Genomic DNA, 14,917 nt, shown 5'->3' with positions numbered 1-14,917 from the left:
AGGATCGCGGCCACTACCTAGTCCTGGCGCCTATGATCCCCGAAGCGTAGCGCTGTCGCACTCTTGATGTTCGGCGCATCAACACACTGTTTGTAGTCTCCACCAAAATCAGTGTACCTGTGTCCTGACCCCTCTAGTAAGAGGAAGTCCATAGACTCACCGTCTCTTCATGCTCCGGCCACAGCCTGGTTACGTCTGCTGGACCTGCTAGAACATCCGACACAGACGCCCGTCGAGACAGCACTGATACCCGAAGGTAAGCGTTGTTGCGACCCGGTGGGGAGTTGTTGGAGCGACTCTTTCTAGTATGCGTTTAAGACGCTGTTAAGACAAGTCGCTCAAAAAAAAACAATATAGTAAGTCTATAAAAATAAAATAATAAAAGCTTGAGGCTGCTCTCACAGCAGCCCTGTGACCATGCGGCTTCCTGCCGCACCAAGCAAAAAACTGATCTGACTGAGTCAGTGGGTGGGACTATATAGTGGAGGCCCCAATGCATCCTGGGAGGCCAGAAAGCTCGTGACCGTGTTGGTGCCATTTTCGCTGTCGCTCGACAATATCCCAATGTTATCCTGTGGATAATCCTGTGGACCCAGCCAGAGAAATAACAAGCATTTGCTTTCATTTACATACTAATGATTGTCGCTTACAAGTGGATGAACAGTGTTATATAAAGCTTACTTATAGTGATCTTTTATGTGCGTTCTGCTTACCTTTTGCTGCAATGTCCAGATGGTTTTTAATTCTGTATTCTCTCTCCTCCAGCTGTTTAGCTACCTGTGCATTGCTCCAGCCTGCAAGACAAGCGTTTCTTTAAAATGATTATGTAGAAGAATGAAATGAACTCCGAACAATTATTCTACACATCCAACAGAACAATTTGTAATGGCGTGTCACCTAATTACAAACCTTGTAAAACATACATTAAAAAAAGCTATTATGTGTATCCAACTTAGCTAGTAGACAATGTGGAGCCATTTCTTAGATGTCTGTCTGTGTACATTCCAACCAATTACAGTGCAAGGAAAATTGAGCAAAGACACACAACTGCCGAATGTCTTCATGAGAGTTCCAGGGAACCGAATCTCCCTCTACAAGTTTGGGTGGGTGGGACATGACTGAATCTCCCTCTACATGTTAACAGACACAAGTATGACCTTTTCAGTAATTGTTATGCATGTACCCGATTTTCCCTTGCTGAAGTTTCCTGCGTTTAATACATTACAGTAATTTATTAGTTTACTAGCAGCCTCCCAGACCTTCTCTTTATCACACTACACCTGGAACATAATACACTACCTTTTTTCAAGCTCTTTATGAACCCTTCCTGTTTGGGGAGCGTTGAGGGGTCATGCTGAATTTTTTCTGGAATATTTAGTTTCTTCCGAACAGTTGGAATTTTTAAGAGCGCTACTTGTGCTATTGAGAAAAAGTTGGAGGTTGCCCAATACATGAACACAGCCTGCAAGATAAATTAATTTGCAAATAAAGCGGATGTTACCACGCAAAGATGCCAATGGCTGTAAGACTATCATTTTTATGGTTAAAGAAATAGTACTCACAGTAGGAAAATGGATGGTAAATGCAAAAATGGTAAGTGGCATAATACGCATAACGTTCTTCATAATTGCGAGCTGAGGATTATTCACACCAAACTCTGCTCCCAACTGCAAAACAATAACTTGCATGACACCACAGTAGCAAAAGATAAGAACAATATATAACACAAGAAAAGCTTAACCAAAAACAAACATGTCAAGCGATATTATAAAAGAGGGAGCTTAAAGACATCCAAACACAGGTACAGATGGTGTATAACAGATCCTAATGTTACATAAACACCTTACCTCTATAACTGCCAGCATGCTGCATGTGACAACTACTGGTAGGACATATATAGGGTCAGCTATAGTCAGGTCTGTGAACCACCAGAGACCGCCCGTCTGCATGCTGGGAACTGGAAGGTATGCCATCTGCCTCAGTGCCACAAAGAAGGAAATAAACACTGGCATCTACAAGAGAGGAAAGATTATTAAGGCTACCAACACCATTTAAAATGATTTGGAAAACATATTGCTCAAATAGAGACCATGAATCTACTGTACGTGAGCATGGCTAATCTTTGGGCTATATATAATGTGCTTTACTTGTAGCCTTTATCTAAAAAAGGAAGCCATAACTAAAATCTGACTTTCAGATATACTATGATCTCCAAACATTATGTATAATCATAAAGGTGATGCCATAACCAAAACTGCATGAAAAAGGTTTTAGATTTTCTCTGCTTTGCAAAATGGTTTACATTTGTATGGTGGCCCTAATGGAATAAATGACCCTATGTGATGAAGCTGTAATTCTCCCTTAACTTGTCACATTACAAAGTGGTGGAATATAAGATACGACTAAAATCTCACTAAATTACCTCTGCTGTCTGTAGGAGGCCCCAATAAGTGGGTACGGTTTGGGAGAGAAGACATGAACTTTCATGCACATCTCTAGCAGTAACTATCTCTACTCGCACAAAAGGATTAAAAATGCACCATAACGTCTAACCTAGGGCAATAGATTGCTTACAGTAACTACAAGGAGCACCTGGTATCTTGCTGTATAAAGGGGGAGGATTGCATAATGCTTCCCCATGCTAAGGTTTAACCAAATAGGCAAATAAGCACCCCATATTTGTATTTTAAGAAGGAATGGATTGAGAAGGGAACAGAATACAGTTTAAAAATATGACTGAAAATTATGGGAGTAATATTCCCCCGTTTCCAGCAACGCTAGCCGTCCCTGCTCCCTGAATGCCCCTGCCTGTCAATCAGGAGGGCTGCCTGTGATCATGCAGGAACCATTCTGCACATGCACAGAACGGGTCCTGCACCTGCAGTTTCCCAATAAACGGGAAACTGTGCACAATAGTGATCCTTACTGAATTAGCCCCACAGTCTGAAACTGAAATGGCAAACTTGCTGCGTGTAGCGCTTTCTAAGATACAGACTTTAACCTAACTGTTTAACTTCTGTAATTCTTAGCAGCATGATTACACCAATCCTATCTGCCCAAGACTGGTTATAATGGATAAAAGTTATACAATGTTTTCTAGTTGAAAAAGTCACAATTCATAAGAGTGTAATCTCTACCAAGGATACATTAGCATTAGGGCAGTATTTTGATGCTAAATCAATCAGGTTTTAGTTCATCTAAACATACAATTTATCTTGTGCTTTTATTTTATAATGATATTATATAATGATAACACTTTGGGGGATATTCAATTATCCCTGGAAAAACATTGGGTGGTTTCGGACATTTTTCCGATGTTTCACAAATGTATTATTTTTTTTTTTCCCAACAGGCTATCCAGATTGATCGCCTGTAAAAAAGTTAAAAAAAAAAAAAAAAAAAAAAAACCCTTTCTCCCGAAAACACAGGTTCAGTGAAATCAGGTGAAACAAAATCCCTGATAAGCCGTGGCACGCGCCAGCTTATCGGGGCTAATTAAATAGCCCACGGCGGGACAATTAGCCCAGGTCAATTACGGGGGCTAACTGGATATCCCCCTTTGTCTTCAAAGGGGAGTGCAACAAGCCCCTTGTGGGCTCGGTGGCGAGCTGCGCTCGCTGCAGGTTCTCTTCCCACGAGTGGGAATAGTCCCTGCTAGTTGGCATGCCAACTGCGGGAATTTAGAGAGGGGTGGGATGTAGCCATCGGTAATGTGACCGCCGGTCACATAACTACATCCCCAGGAAATCATATATTGATAGATAGATAGATATATATAAAATAGTTTTTAGACTATTGTCTTATTAGCTGAGCTTTTACATCTATTGCAATTTATTCTATATTCACGGTTATAATTGACTCCATAACATTGCTTGACATTCAGTGTACCACTGTGTTAATATTAAGCCCTGTGCTGCTAGTTTATGGTTATGGATTAAGTCCCTTTGTGAGAGACGTTACGGTAATTGTTAAATTACAAAATAGAGAAATAATTAGTTATGGGTAAACCAGCAAAAGGTATCTTACAATCTATGTAGATAGAACGGCACGGCTAGGATATAACATCTGCAGTACAGTATACATATTTCACTTGTGCAGTTATGCCCAGGTATTACACAAGTTTGTAGTGGTTAGAACCTAATGGTTACACTGTCACCGTGGTATTGCTTGGCACCCAGATGCATTACTTGTATTACTGCCAGGGCTTCTCAAATATTGTGCCTCCAGAATTTATTAGAAGCGGTATACTGCCAGGCTCTAACTAGAACACTCTGCTTTCGGCAAGTGATCAAATGCACAGTGCTCATGAGTAGTTAATGCTTTATCACAGGGATTCTTTATGCGCATAGTGCAACTGACCTAACATAATGGGATTCGGCTATGACCGTGCACCTTACTGACAATTACAGTGCGCTGGGCCACAGAAGTATTTATCGGAGATTGCAGTCTGTAAACTTTAACTTCTTTAAAATATACTACTGTATTCTAAAAGGAGCACCTCCCAGAGAACTGCTTAATTTGCAATTTTACCTTCATTCTAAATACATTCTGGTTGAATGCTCTAGATCACAGGTTCTCAAACTCGGTCCTCAGGACCCCACACGGTACATGTTTTGCAGGTCTCCTCACAGAATCACAAGTGAGATAATTAGCTCCACCTGCGGACCTTTTAAACTGTGTCAGTGAGTAATTAATACACCTGTGCACTTGCTGGGTTATCTGCAAAACATGCACTGTGTGGGGTCCTGAGGACCGAGTTTGAGAACCACTGCTCTAAGGCACCGGTTATCAAACTCGGTCCTCAGGACCCCACATAGTGCATGTTTTGCAGGTCTCCTCACAGAACCACAAATTAAATAATTAGCTCCACCTGTGGGCCTTTTAAAATGTGTCAGTGAGTAATTAATACACCTGTGCACCTACTGGGTTACCTGCAAAACATGCACTGTGTGGGGTCCTGAGGACCGAGTTTGAGAACCCCTGCTCTAAGGAAACCGATTTGACAACTAGCATAATTATATCAACAGCATAGGTGGTTCTATCAGGACTTTAGCTTCTTTTGTCTTTATCATTATGTGCCTCTCTCAAATATTGTCTGATGCCTCCATTAAAATTAATGAAATAAAACAAATAAAAAATGTCTGATTTTAATACACACGGGCAGTGATCGCGCTGAGCCAAAAAAAAAAAAAAAAAAAGTGGGTCCCAGGAACCCCTCACTTTTAAAAATTGGGGTCCTACCGGTCTTTTTCTGGGTCCCATTGGAATGAAGGTTCGTGTTAATCTTAATCTTGTTTGGACACTACAAAAGTGTTGCAAGGTGGGGGGATGGGGTGACAGTGCTGCTGGGCTGTGTAGCATGCAGGACACTCTGCACCAGAGGAGTAACTAGACATTTTGGTGCCCTTAGGCAGAAAGTGAATTGGTGTTCCACCTCCCAGACTGTACAGCATAGGCAGTGCGTGCCGGAGGCGCGCTGCAAAATTTTAGGGGCGTGACCACATAATAGTGCCAATTCACATTACACCACACAGTAATGCCGCTTATACACATTGCACCAGGTAGAACCTCCTATGCACACTGCGCCCGGTTGAGCACGTTATACACATTGCACCCGGTAGAGCTCGTTACACACATTGCACCAGGTGACCATTTAGACACATTGTAGCCACCATCTCAGACCCCCAGTTGTCGTCCCCAGACACAGTGATTGTGGGTGTCAGTGGAGGGGGTGTCTACAGTGATTGCGGGTGTCAGCGAGGGAGGGTGGGGTTCACAGTCATCACGGGTGTCAGTGGGGGTGCCGAGGGGAGGAGTGATGACGTAGTGCAACAGCTCTTGTCCTCTTCCTGCTCTGGTGCTACAGCGATGGCCACTGAGCCCAGTGTGACAGATGTAGGAGCCCGCTCTAAACCCCCCACCCAGCACATATAAAGCAACCAGCACTCACCTCTCCCCCCACACAACACACAAACAGTCACCGGCGCTCACTCCCCCCCTTCCCCACAGCACATACATAGGCACCAGCTCTCACCTCTCCCCCCGCACAGCGCACACAGTCACCGGCACTCATCTCCTCCCACCATCACATACATAGGCACCAGCTCTTACCCCTGACTTCCCCTGCCGGAAGAGCACAGATAGGCGCCAGGCCCTCCCCCCCCAGCTGCAGCACATTGTCACCAGCGCTCCCATCTTACCATGCAGGGGCACAGTCTATAGGTGACACATGCCGTCAGGGACAGTGCAAGGGCACAGGGTATAATGCTGTCTTCAGGCTGGACACAGCACAGCATGGAGCAGTGACTGACTCGAGCAGTACTCACCGTTGTTGCATAGGAAGAGGGCGCTGGTGACACTGTGCTGGGTGAGCGGGGCCAGTCTCTGCCAGTGCTGCAGCACAGATGCATGGTGCTGGCAGCGGAGCCTAGGATCAGCGTGCAGTGGGAGGAGGACTCAACGCCGCAGCGTGCTGGACTGGCGGGCAATGAGAACGAGACACCGCAGGGCAGGCTATGATTCGCTGGAGACTACAGCAGGCGACTGGCTGGGGAAGCAGCCAGTCACCTCCTGCGTACAGCTGATTGGCTAGGGCACGGACACCTAGATCTAGAATGAGCGCATCCTGTGGGACCCGCTCATCTTCTGAAAGTGGGTCCCAGGTGGCAGTTTTGGGGTAAAATACGCGCTATAGCGCGTTTTTTAAATCACTGATGGGCCTCATCAACCATATGCATTAGACACCAACAGAAGTTAACAAAACAATGATTTAAGAGGCCGATTTCTGATCTGTTCATTTAAAAAGGAACTAGTGACATTCCTGAATGTAATATTTACACCCATAAATATTACATTTAGGGTTTAACAAAAAGTAATGCAAACATGACTCATAAAATTACTCTTAAACATTAAGATTCTTTAAAAATGATTCTATATTTTACAACTAGAAGACAACTCTGTATTATAACCAATGAACATACTGACATACAGAAACACACCTGCACCAGGGGCACCAGAAAACCTCGGAGGGGATTGACATCATGTTTCTTCTGATACAGGGTAAGCTCAGTGTATGCTTTGGAGACTGAGAGGGAGAAAAGGAGGAAGAGGTTACATTGTAGCACCACAGATCTTGTATAAACACACAGATATCACACACACCCCCAACAATAGGTCACCGTGTGTGGACAGTGACAAAAAGAGGACCTCAAAACGCATCTGTATCACACCTGAACCAGATTCTAGAAACAGCCCTTGATGAAGTGGCTCCAGCTACCCATCACACTCCATGTAGGCCTAGATGTCAACCATGACACTCCAAATTAACAAGACATCTACGAAAACCTCACATGTAAACTTGAACGTCAGTGACGTAAATCTTATATTTCAAGCGACTTCCTCACATATAAGACTGCCTACTACTCTTATAGAAATGCCCTGGACACTGCCAAACAAACATTTCCAAACTCTTATCTCTGCTCAAGCCTCTAACCCCAAACAACTCTTTGATACATTTAAATCACTTCTGAATCCTCCCGCACCTACCCCACCAGCCACTATCAAGGCACAGGATCTTGCTTCCTACTTCAAGGAGAAGATTGATAAGATCCGAGATGAAATGGTATGCTCTTCGGCAGCTATTGACCTGCTCAGTTCTTTACCTGAACCCTCTGGCACTCTTTCTTCATTTGATCCCACAAAAGATGAAGTATCATCACTCTTCTCATCCTGCTTTTCTACTACCTCTCCTCTTGATCCTTTACCCTCACAAATAAGTAAAGGTCGGTCTCTGGTGCTCACCCCTACCTTAACTAACATTTGTAGTCTCTCTCTCCCTCATGGTATTTTTCCTTCACTGTTCAAGCACGCAGTGATTACTCCCATTTTGAAAAGCCAAAATTCTTACCCTAACTCTCTCTCAAACTACCGCCCTATCTCTCAGCTACTTGAGAGACTTGCCTACACTCGACTTGCTTAGACCCACTTCAGTCAGGCTTCCGTTCCCAACACTCCAGAGACAGCACTGACAAAAGTGGTTAATGATTTGGTCACTGTGAAGTCTAAAGGCCATTACTCACTACTTATTCTCCTTGATCTCTCTGCTGCTTTTGACACTGTTGACCACTCTCTTCTCATACAAACACTACAATCCCTAGTGTTCCTTCTAGGCTGTTTCAGCAGGGTGCTGCACCCTGCCCATTTTTGAAATGTGAAAAAGCACCCTGCCCTTTTTCAGTGCACCCTGCAGGACCATAAATCGCCCGCTTGTACACAGAATGCAACAGTCAGAGTGCATGTTACAATGTTGTTGTCAACTCCTTGCCCACCTCTGAAATTGGAACACAATTTCTATCCTTAGCCAACTGGATGGCAGAGGAGGCACTGTAAATAACACAGCACTCTGATAGAAGAGGGAAAGAACAGGGTAAGCAGTGAGCATGTACTGCTTACAGTATTTCCCTAGTAGAACAGGCTTATTTTTTTCCTATATATTTTAACCCATTGTTTAACTTTTCTGTTTTATAACACATACGGATAACTACTTCAGCACTGGAAAAGACATTTATAATTATCTACTTATGTATATACTACAGCCGATCTTTCAAGAGGACTGGACATATATAGTGTTCACGCTAAGCTTCTTTCGCAGGGCACTGCGCCCTGCCCCTTTTCTGAGTGACAGAATGCTCCCTGCCCATTTGTGCCCACCCTGCCGCCCTGCTAATCAACAAAGGACTGCCTTCTCCCCCCGCCGCGCTGTCACTTCTCCCCTCGCCGCGCTGATAGCTCTCAGCTAAAGGCGGAGACAGGGTCAGCGTGCAGCGGGGAGGAGCAGCCAATCAGAGCCTGCGGTGTCTCCCGCCAGGCCTCCGGCATGGTTTGATTCCCCCTCACCACGGCGCTGTGTGCTGACCTGGGCTCCGCCATCAGCATCAGGAGACTGGCCCCGCTGACCTGACCCGGCACAGCGCCCTCCTCCGCAACGGTGAGTGCCGCTCTGCATCTGTCCTGTGCCCGTCCTCCCCTCCCTCCTAGTGCTCTCTCCCTGGTGCAGTGTGCCTCAGTGCTCTCTGCCTGGTGCAGTGTGTATAACGTGCTCTCTGCCTGGTGCAGTGTGTATAACGTGCTCTATCTGGCGATATATATAACGTGCTCTACCTGTCGCAGTGTATTTAGGAGGTTCTACCTGGTGCAATGTGTATAAGCGGCACTACTGTGTGGTATAATGTGAATTGGTACTATTATGTGGCCATGCCCCTTCCCCACGAAACAACGCCTCTAAATTTTAGCTGCGAGCCGACTTTGGTCTATAGGAATGGGAGCACCAAGCATTATAGTATGTACCTAATTTTGCCCTTCTAACTTAAAAATGTGCCCTCCCGTATGAAAAATGTGCCCTCCCCGTGATCAGCACCCTGCCCTAAAAAAATCCTAGAGTGAACACTAAATCCCCAAGTCTTAAAGACACAGCCCTATCTTGGTTCCTATTCTACCAATCTACTCGCTCCTTCAGTGTTAGATACTCTGAATCTACCTCCTCTTCGCTACCTATTTCAGTTGGAGTACTACAAGGCTCAGTCTTGGGTCCTTTGCTTTTCTCAATCTATATCTCAACTCTTGGTAAACTAATCAACTCTTTTGGATTTCAGTATCATCTGTATGCAGAGTATACTCAAATCTACCTATCCTCCCGATTTGTCTCTATCTGTACTGGGCCGTGTCACTGAATGCCTCTCTGCCATTTCATCTTGGATGACATCTCGCCACCTCAAACTTAATATTTCAAAAAAACAGAGTTAATTATATTTCCACCGGCCAATAGTAGTTACCAACTTGATGTCTCTATCACGGTTGAAAACTCATCAACCAACCCTAACCCACAAGCTGTCTGCCTAGGTGTCATCCTTGACTCTGATCCCTTTGTTCCCCACATTCAGTCTCAAAATCATGTTACATGCATCTAAAACAACCATATCCAAAATATGACCATTCCTTACACAAGACACTGCTAAAACTCTAATCCATGCTCTCATTATATCCCTCATTGATTATTGCAATAGTCTCCTAACTGGTCTTCCCAAAATGACACTCATCACTACAATCCATTTTGAATGCAGCTGCGAGGCTAATGCTCCTCGCTAGATGTTCATTGTCTGCAGATCCACTCTGTCAGTCCCTCCATTGGTTACCTGTATTCTACAGTATTCAATATAAAATACTTTTACTCACACACAAGGCCATTAACCAAACTACACCAAAGTACATCACTTCGCTTATCTCAAATTATCTTCCAACCCGACCTCTTCGCTCTTCACAAGACCTGCGTCTCTCATCCACACTCATACTCGCTCCCACTCACGACTGCAGGACTTTCTTCAGGCTGCACCCACTCTGTGAAATGCCCTACCACGCACAATAAGACTCTCCTCTAGTCTCCAAACGTTCCCTGAAAACTCACCTCTTCAGGAAAGCGTATCAAATTCCAGAACCGCCCACACAAACTTTCATAAAGTTTCCTATCAAATTGCATCCACTCTGCACAGTCCACACATATCCTCACGTCTTCTCATTCTTCACTTTCCCTTCCTCTCGTACCTGGTTCATCATTGCTGTATGACCATATCATACAGCCCACCAAGAACCTTTGCAATCTGGTGGACAACTATGCAATAGATAGCACCTATCCTTGTGTATCCATGCCTATTACCCTATAGGATTGTAAGCTTGCAAGCAGGGCCTTCCTACTTCTATGACTGTTTGTTATTACCCAGTTTTGTTATATCATTGTTATTTCCAATTGTAAAGTGCAACGGAATTTGCCACGCTATATAAGAAACTGTTAATAAATAAAACAAATTAATCTTACATTCAAATTTGTTCCCGGACTGCTTGGCTTCATTCATACGAGTTGTCATTACCGTTATCTGTGGCATGTGGTTATTCAGTTTGGCAGCTTCTCTCTGGCCTTTAACGATCAGTGGAAAAATCAAGATACGAGCAACTAGTGTAGCTGCAAGAGAAACACAAGGACAGACACTCTCAAATGTTGTAAGAAACATGACGTCAGGTTGCATGCAACAATAGTAATACAAGTAATAAATACTTCACACCAGCCCCCACCTGATACAATTGCACCCCACCAAGGCAGGCCTATGTCCACATGTAAGAATTCCAGAATGTTTTGTACCAATCCTGTAGGGCTGTGGCCTGCAAGGCCCAATTCTGCCAAGCCTTGTTCCACCTGACCAAGTGTCTCTGGAACTGTGGGGGTGACCTCAGAAACTGTCAGGGGTAACACAGCTTCTGGAGTAGGATGGGTTGTAGGTATATGTGCCTCTGCGATAACTGGAACCTATAAAAAAAATAAAAAATACAAAACAGTAGGATATTGTACGAATGGCATCTGAAAAGCAGGGTGTAGAATGAAATGCAAGAACAGCTTCACAGTTACAGTACTGTGCAAAAGTTTTAGGCAGGTGTGGAAAAAATGCTGCAAAGTAAGAATGCTTTCAAAATAAAAGTTAATAGTTTACTTTTATCAAGTAACAAAATGCAAATTGAATGAACGGAAAATAATACCATAAGGGAGGCATGTGATTGGCTCCAAATTCATTCTGCAGCAGGACAATGACCCCAACATACAGCCAATGTCATTAAGAACTACCTTCAGCGTAAAGACGAACAAGGAGTCCTGAAAGTGATGATATCAACCCCACATAGCCCTGATCTCAACATCAAGTCTGTCTGGGATTACGTGAAGAGATTGAGCAAGCCTACATCCACAGAAGATTTGTGGTTAGTTCTCCAAGATGTTTGGAACAACCTCCCTGCTTAATTCCTTCAAAAACGGTGTGTAAGTGTACCTAGAAGTATTGATGCTGTTTTGAAGGCAAGGGGTGGTCACGCCAAATATTGATTTGATTTAGATTTCTCTTCTGTTCATTCACTTTGCATTTTATTAATTGCTAAAAATAAACGATTAACACTTCTATTTTTGAAAGCATTGTTACTTTGCAGAATTTTTTCCACACCTGCCTAAAACTTTCTCACAGTACTGTACAAGAAAGCATAAAAAAAAAAAAAAAAAATAGTTTTAGACTTTGTAAGAGACCTCTAGTGGCAAAAGGGTTCAGTTACTTGCCTTTAACAAATAACTGTTTTACCTCTTGCAGGACAAGCTGCATTTTTTGTTTGACAACCCCCCTGCTATTTATTAAACTGCACGAGGAAAAGAGAAGTAAATTTCTCACAGCTGATTGTGTATCTTCCAATGAAATCTACAAGCAGTTATACTCATTGATTTAAGAATTCACTATTTTTATGCAAGATTCTTTTAATACTACAAAATACAAGCAGTTCAACTTAGGAAAAGGAGTGGTTACATTGACAATATTCGATTGTACAGGAAATAGATATGGATTTACTCATTTTTTTTCATAACAATAAATTTTAGCCAAAAATAAACAAAAACAATCACACAACAACCATAAAAATGGGTAAAAACACAAACAGCAAACACATAGAACTGGAGATAAAGATGATAAAATTGGTATAAAGGCAAATCATAGCTTGCATTTAACAGTGAGAAGTTCTTATTGTTAAGGGCATGGAAGACGGAAGACAGAAACCCCTCTCTCCAGACCCCACCTAAGGTTAGGTTTAGGCACCACCGGGGAGGGTTAGGTTTAGGCTGTGAGGAAGGGGAGTCGATATTCGGACCAACGGCATCACAAAAGCCGGAAAATCAAACCCAACACAAAGACACATGAGAAGCCTATGTGTAGTGTCTGTTACATAAACCAATAAATTTTACCTTCAGCACTAATTAATATTCATTCTCTTCATTGCAATTTTCACATAAAGGCATGAAAACCACATAAAAATAGACCCAAACCAACAGCAAAACATAAAAAGGAAATAGAAAGCCCATTCAGTAAGGCTGAGTTCACACTTCGACATCTAATGTATAGCCGCAATTGCAAGCTCCAGCGGGTCACATGTAACATCTTGCGGTGATATCGTCTGCAACCCGATGCAGTGTAATGAAGTAAGGAACGAGATGCCGTTCATGACATCGCTAAATGTGTACCGGCAATCTGGCATGGTACTGAGCAAAGGAAACCTAAAAGGTGGGTATACACTATGCCGCTCACCGAGCACATCGCCTAGTGTTTCCCTTCCCAGGCCGGTGTGCCTGACGGCAGGCATAAACACTGTGCAATATCGCACAATGTCGTCATGCAGCTGCCGGGCTGTACATGCAGTTTTGGACGAACAAATTGAGCTACATGCACGGCCGAGACTGAGTGACTTTAACTACCTGCGGGGCTGCGCATCGTCAGCTGCATACACACTGGGCGATATAATAAACTATATCGCTCAGGAGGGGGAAGAATGAGCGATAGTTTACTACATCACTAAGTGTGTATGCACCTTAACTCTTTAGCAAACATTAATAGCAGTTTAAGCATTTCTGAGTGCAGTTACCTGGCTGGCAGCTTTGATTGCTGTGCTTTGGTATCGAACATTCATTAAGACCAGCTGTTGATGTGTCCCAAAAGCCCGGGGCCTGTGCAGATGTAATGTAATTGGACATCTGTGATACTGAGAGAACACATTAAAAAACAATAGTTAAATACAAATAGCTGCAATGGCAGGTATTGCTATGAATCAATTCCTGGAGAAGGGTAGACACTTAATGCTTTAACAACGGTACTCATGTAAACTTTCAATGAAAGATCCACAACATATAGTGATCTCACATAATTTTTTTATTTATTACCAGTTGTTTATATGGCGCACACATATTCCGCAGCACTTTACAGAGAATATTTGCAGTCCCTGCCCCAGTGGAGCTTACAATCTATGTTCCACAACACACTCACACACTGGGGGACATTTCTGTCGGGAGCCAATTAACCTTCCAGTATATTTTTGGATTGTGGGAGGAAACCCACGCAAGTACAGGGAGAATGTCCAAACTCCACACAGTTACAACTGTTGCACGAATACCCACAACCTCAATGCTTTGAGGCAGTAATGATAACCATCACACCATCTGTACTACCCTAGTTGTCACAGCTCAGTAAACCTACACCCACAGGTGCACTGTCATTAGTACATACAACAGGACTTGCGTGTTGACACCGGAGGGAGGGGTAATGTATCAAACCTCCTACAGAAAGTTGAATTTGGCTAGTGGATTAATTAAGCAGCTTCTAGCTGACATTTATCAAGTCAATTCTATAAATTGATAGCTGATTGGTTACTATGGGCAACTTCTCCACTCTTTAGAAGGTCTGATACATATGCCCCATAAGGTCATGAGGAGCAGAGCATCAGCACTGAATGCACCTGCCTGACCTCCAGACCTCCTCTGCCTGCAGCCACACCCAGCCATCTCAAGCCTCCCAAGCCAAAGACCCGTCGTTCAGAACTAATCTCTCAGCCCTATCCCCACCTGTCTTTCTGCCACTTCTGAGAGCCTCCAAACACCTCGACCCACCAAACCCCGACATGCGACTTTCATACTGAAGGCCGCCATCTTCCTCGTGACGTCATAAGTAAGCTGCCGAGATAGGATGACGAGATGACGGGCATGCGCAGTGAGGAGGACGCGCGGGCTTGTGTTTCGTAGTTTCGGCATACCCATCCATTCCTTAGAACGTAGGCAAGGTGCCGCTTTGTGTGCAGAGACAGGACGGGATTAGGCACTGGCAGGAGTAGGATATAGTCACAGCGCTTGCAGGTCTGCTTTGGGGTAGCAAGCGTGGACCTGAGTTACTTGGAGTTTGGAGTATCCGAGGCTGGGAAATGTGCAGGGACTGGGGGATGCTGGCAAGGTAGATGCTAGAATCAAGTGGGCTACGGGCAACCATGCTGGCAATATGCCTCTCTACAGGCTGCTCCCTATTGC

At 43.9% G+C, this 14,917-nt stretch overlaps 1 protein-coding gene across 1 annotated transcript in view; it reads right to left on the bottom strand.

Moving 5' to 3' along the window:
* The window catches only part of OXA1L (OXA1L mitochondrial inner membrane protein), a 37,899-nt gene extending 23,305 nt beyond the window's left edge, over window positions 1-14,594 (bottom strand). The window contains exons 1-9 of the mRNA XM_063913539.1: window positions 14,462-14,594; window positions 13,489-13,605; window positions 11,122-11,353; window positions 10,868-11,011; window positions 6,999-7,084; window positions 1,848-2,012; window positions 1,563-1,667; window positions 1,300-1,462; window positions 714-794 (exon numbers count right to left, since the gene is read on the bottom strand). Coding sequence (XP_063769609.1) covers window positions 714-794; window positions 1,300-1,462; window positions 1,563-1,667; window positions 1,848-2,012; window positions 6,999-7,084; window positions 10,868-11,011; window positions 11,122-11,353; window positions 13,489-13,605; window positions 14,462-14,545 — 1,177 coding nt within the window. The 5' untranslated portion in view covers window positions 14,546-14,594. The remainder of the gene's footprint in view (window positions 1-713; window positions 795-1,299; window positions 1,463-1,562; window positions 1,668-1,847; window positions 2,013-6,998; window positions 7,085-10,867; window positions 11,012-11,121; window positions 11,354-13,488; window positions 13,606-14,461) is intronic.
* Window positions 14,595-14,917: the final 323 nt, after the last annotated feature.

This window comes from Pseudophryne corroboree, chromosome 1 (assembly GCF_028390025.1).
Source record: "Pseudophryne corroboree isolate aPseCor3 chromosome 1, aPseCor3.hap2, whole genome shotgun sequence".
In the NCBI taxonomy this organism is placed as follows: domain Eukaryota; kingdom Metazoa; phylum Chordata; class Amphibia; order Anura; family Myobatrachidae; genus Pseudophryne; species Pseudophryne corroboree.
Note: the sequence above shows the minus strand (reverse complement) of the source record. Positions and strands in the feature narration are given on the sequence as shown.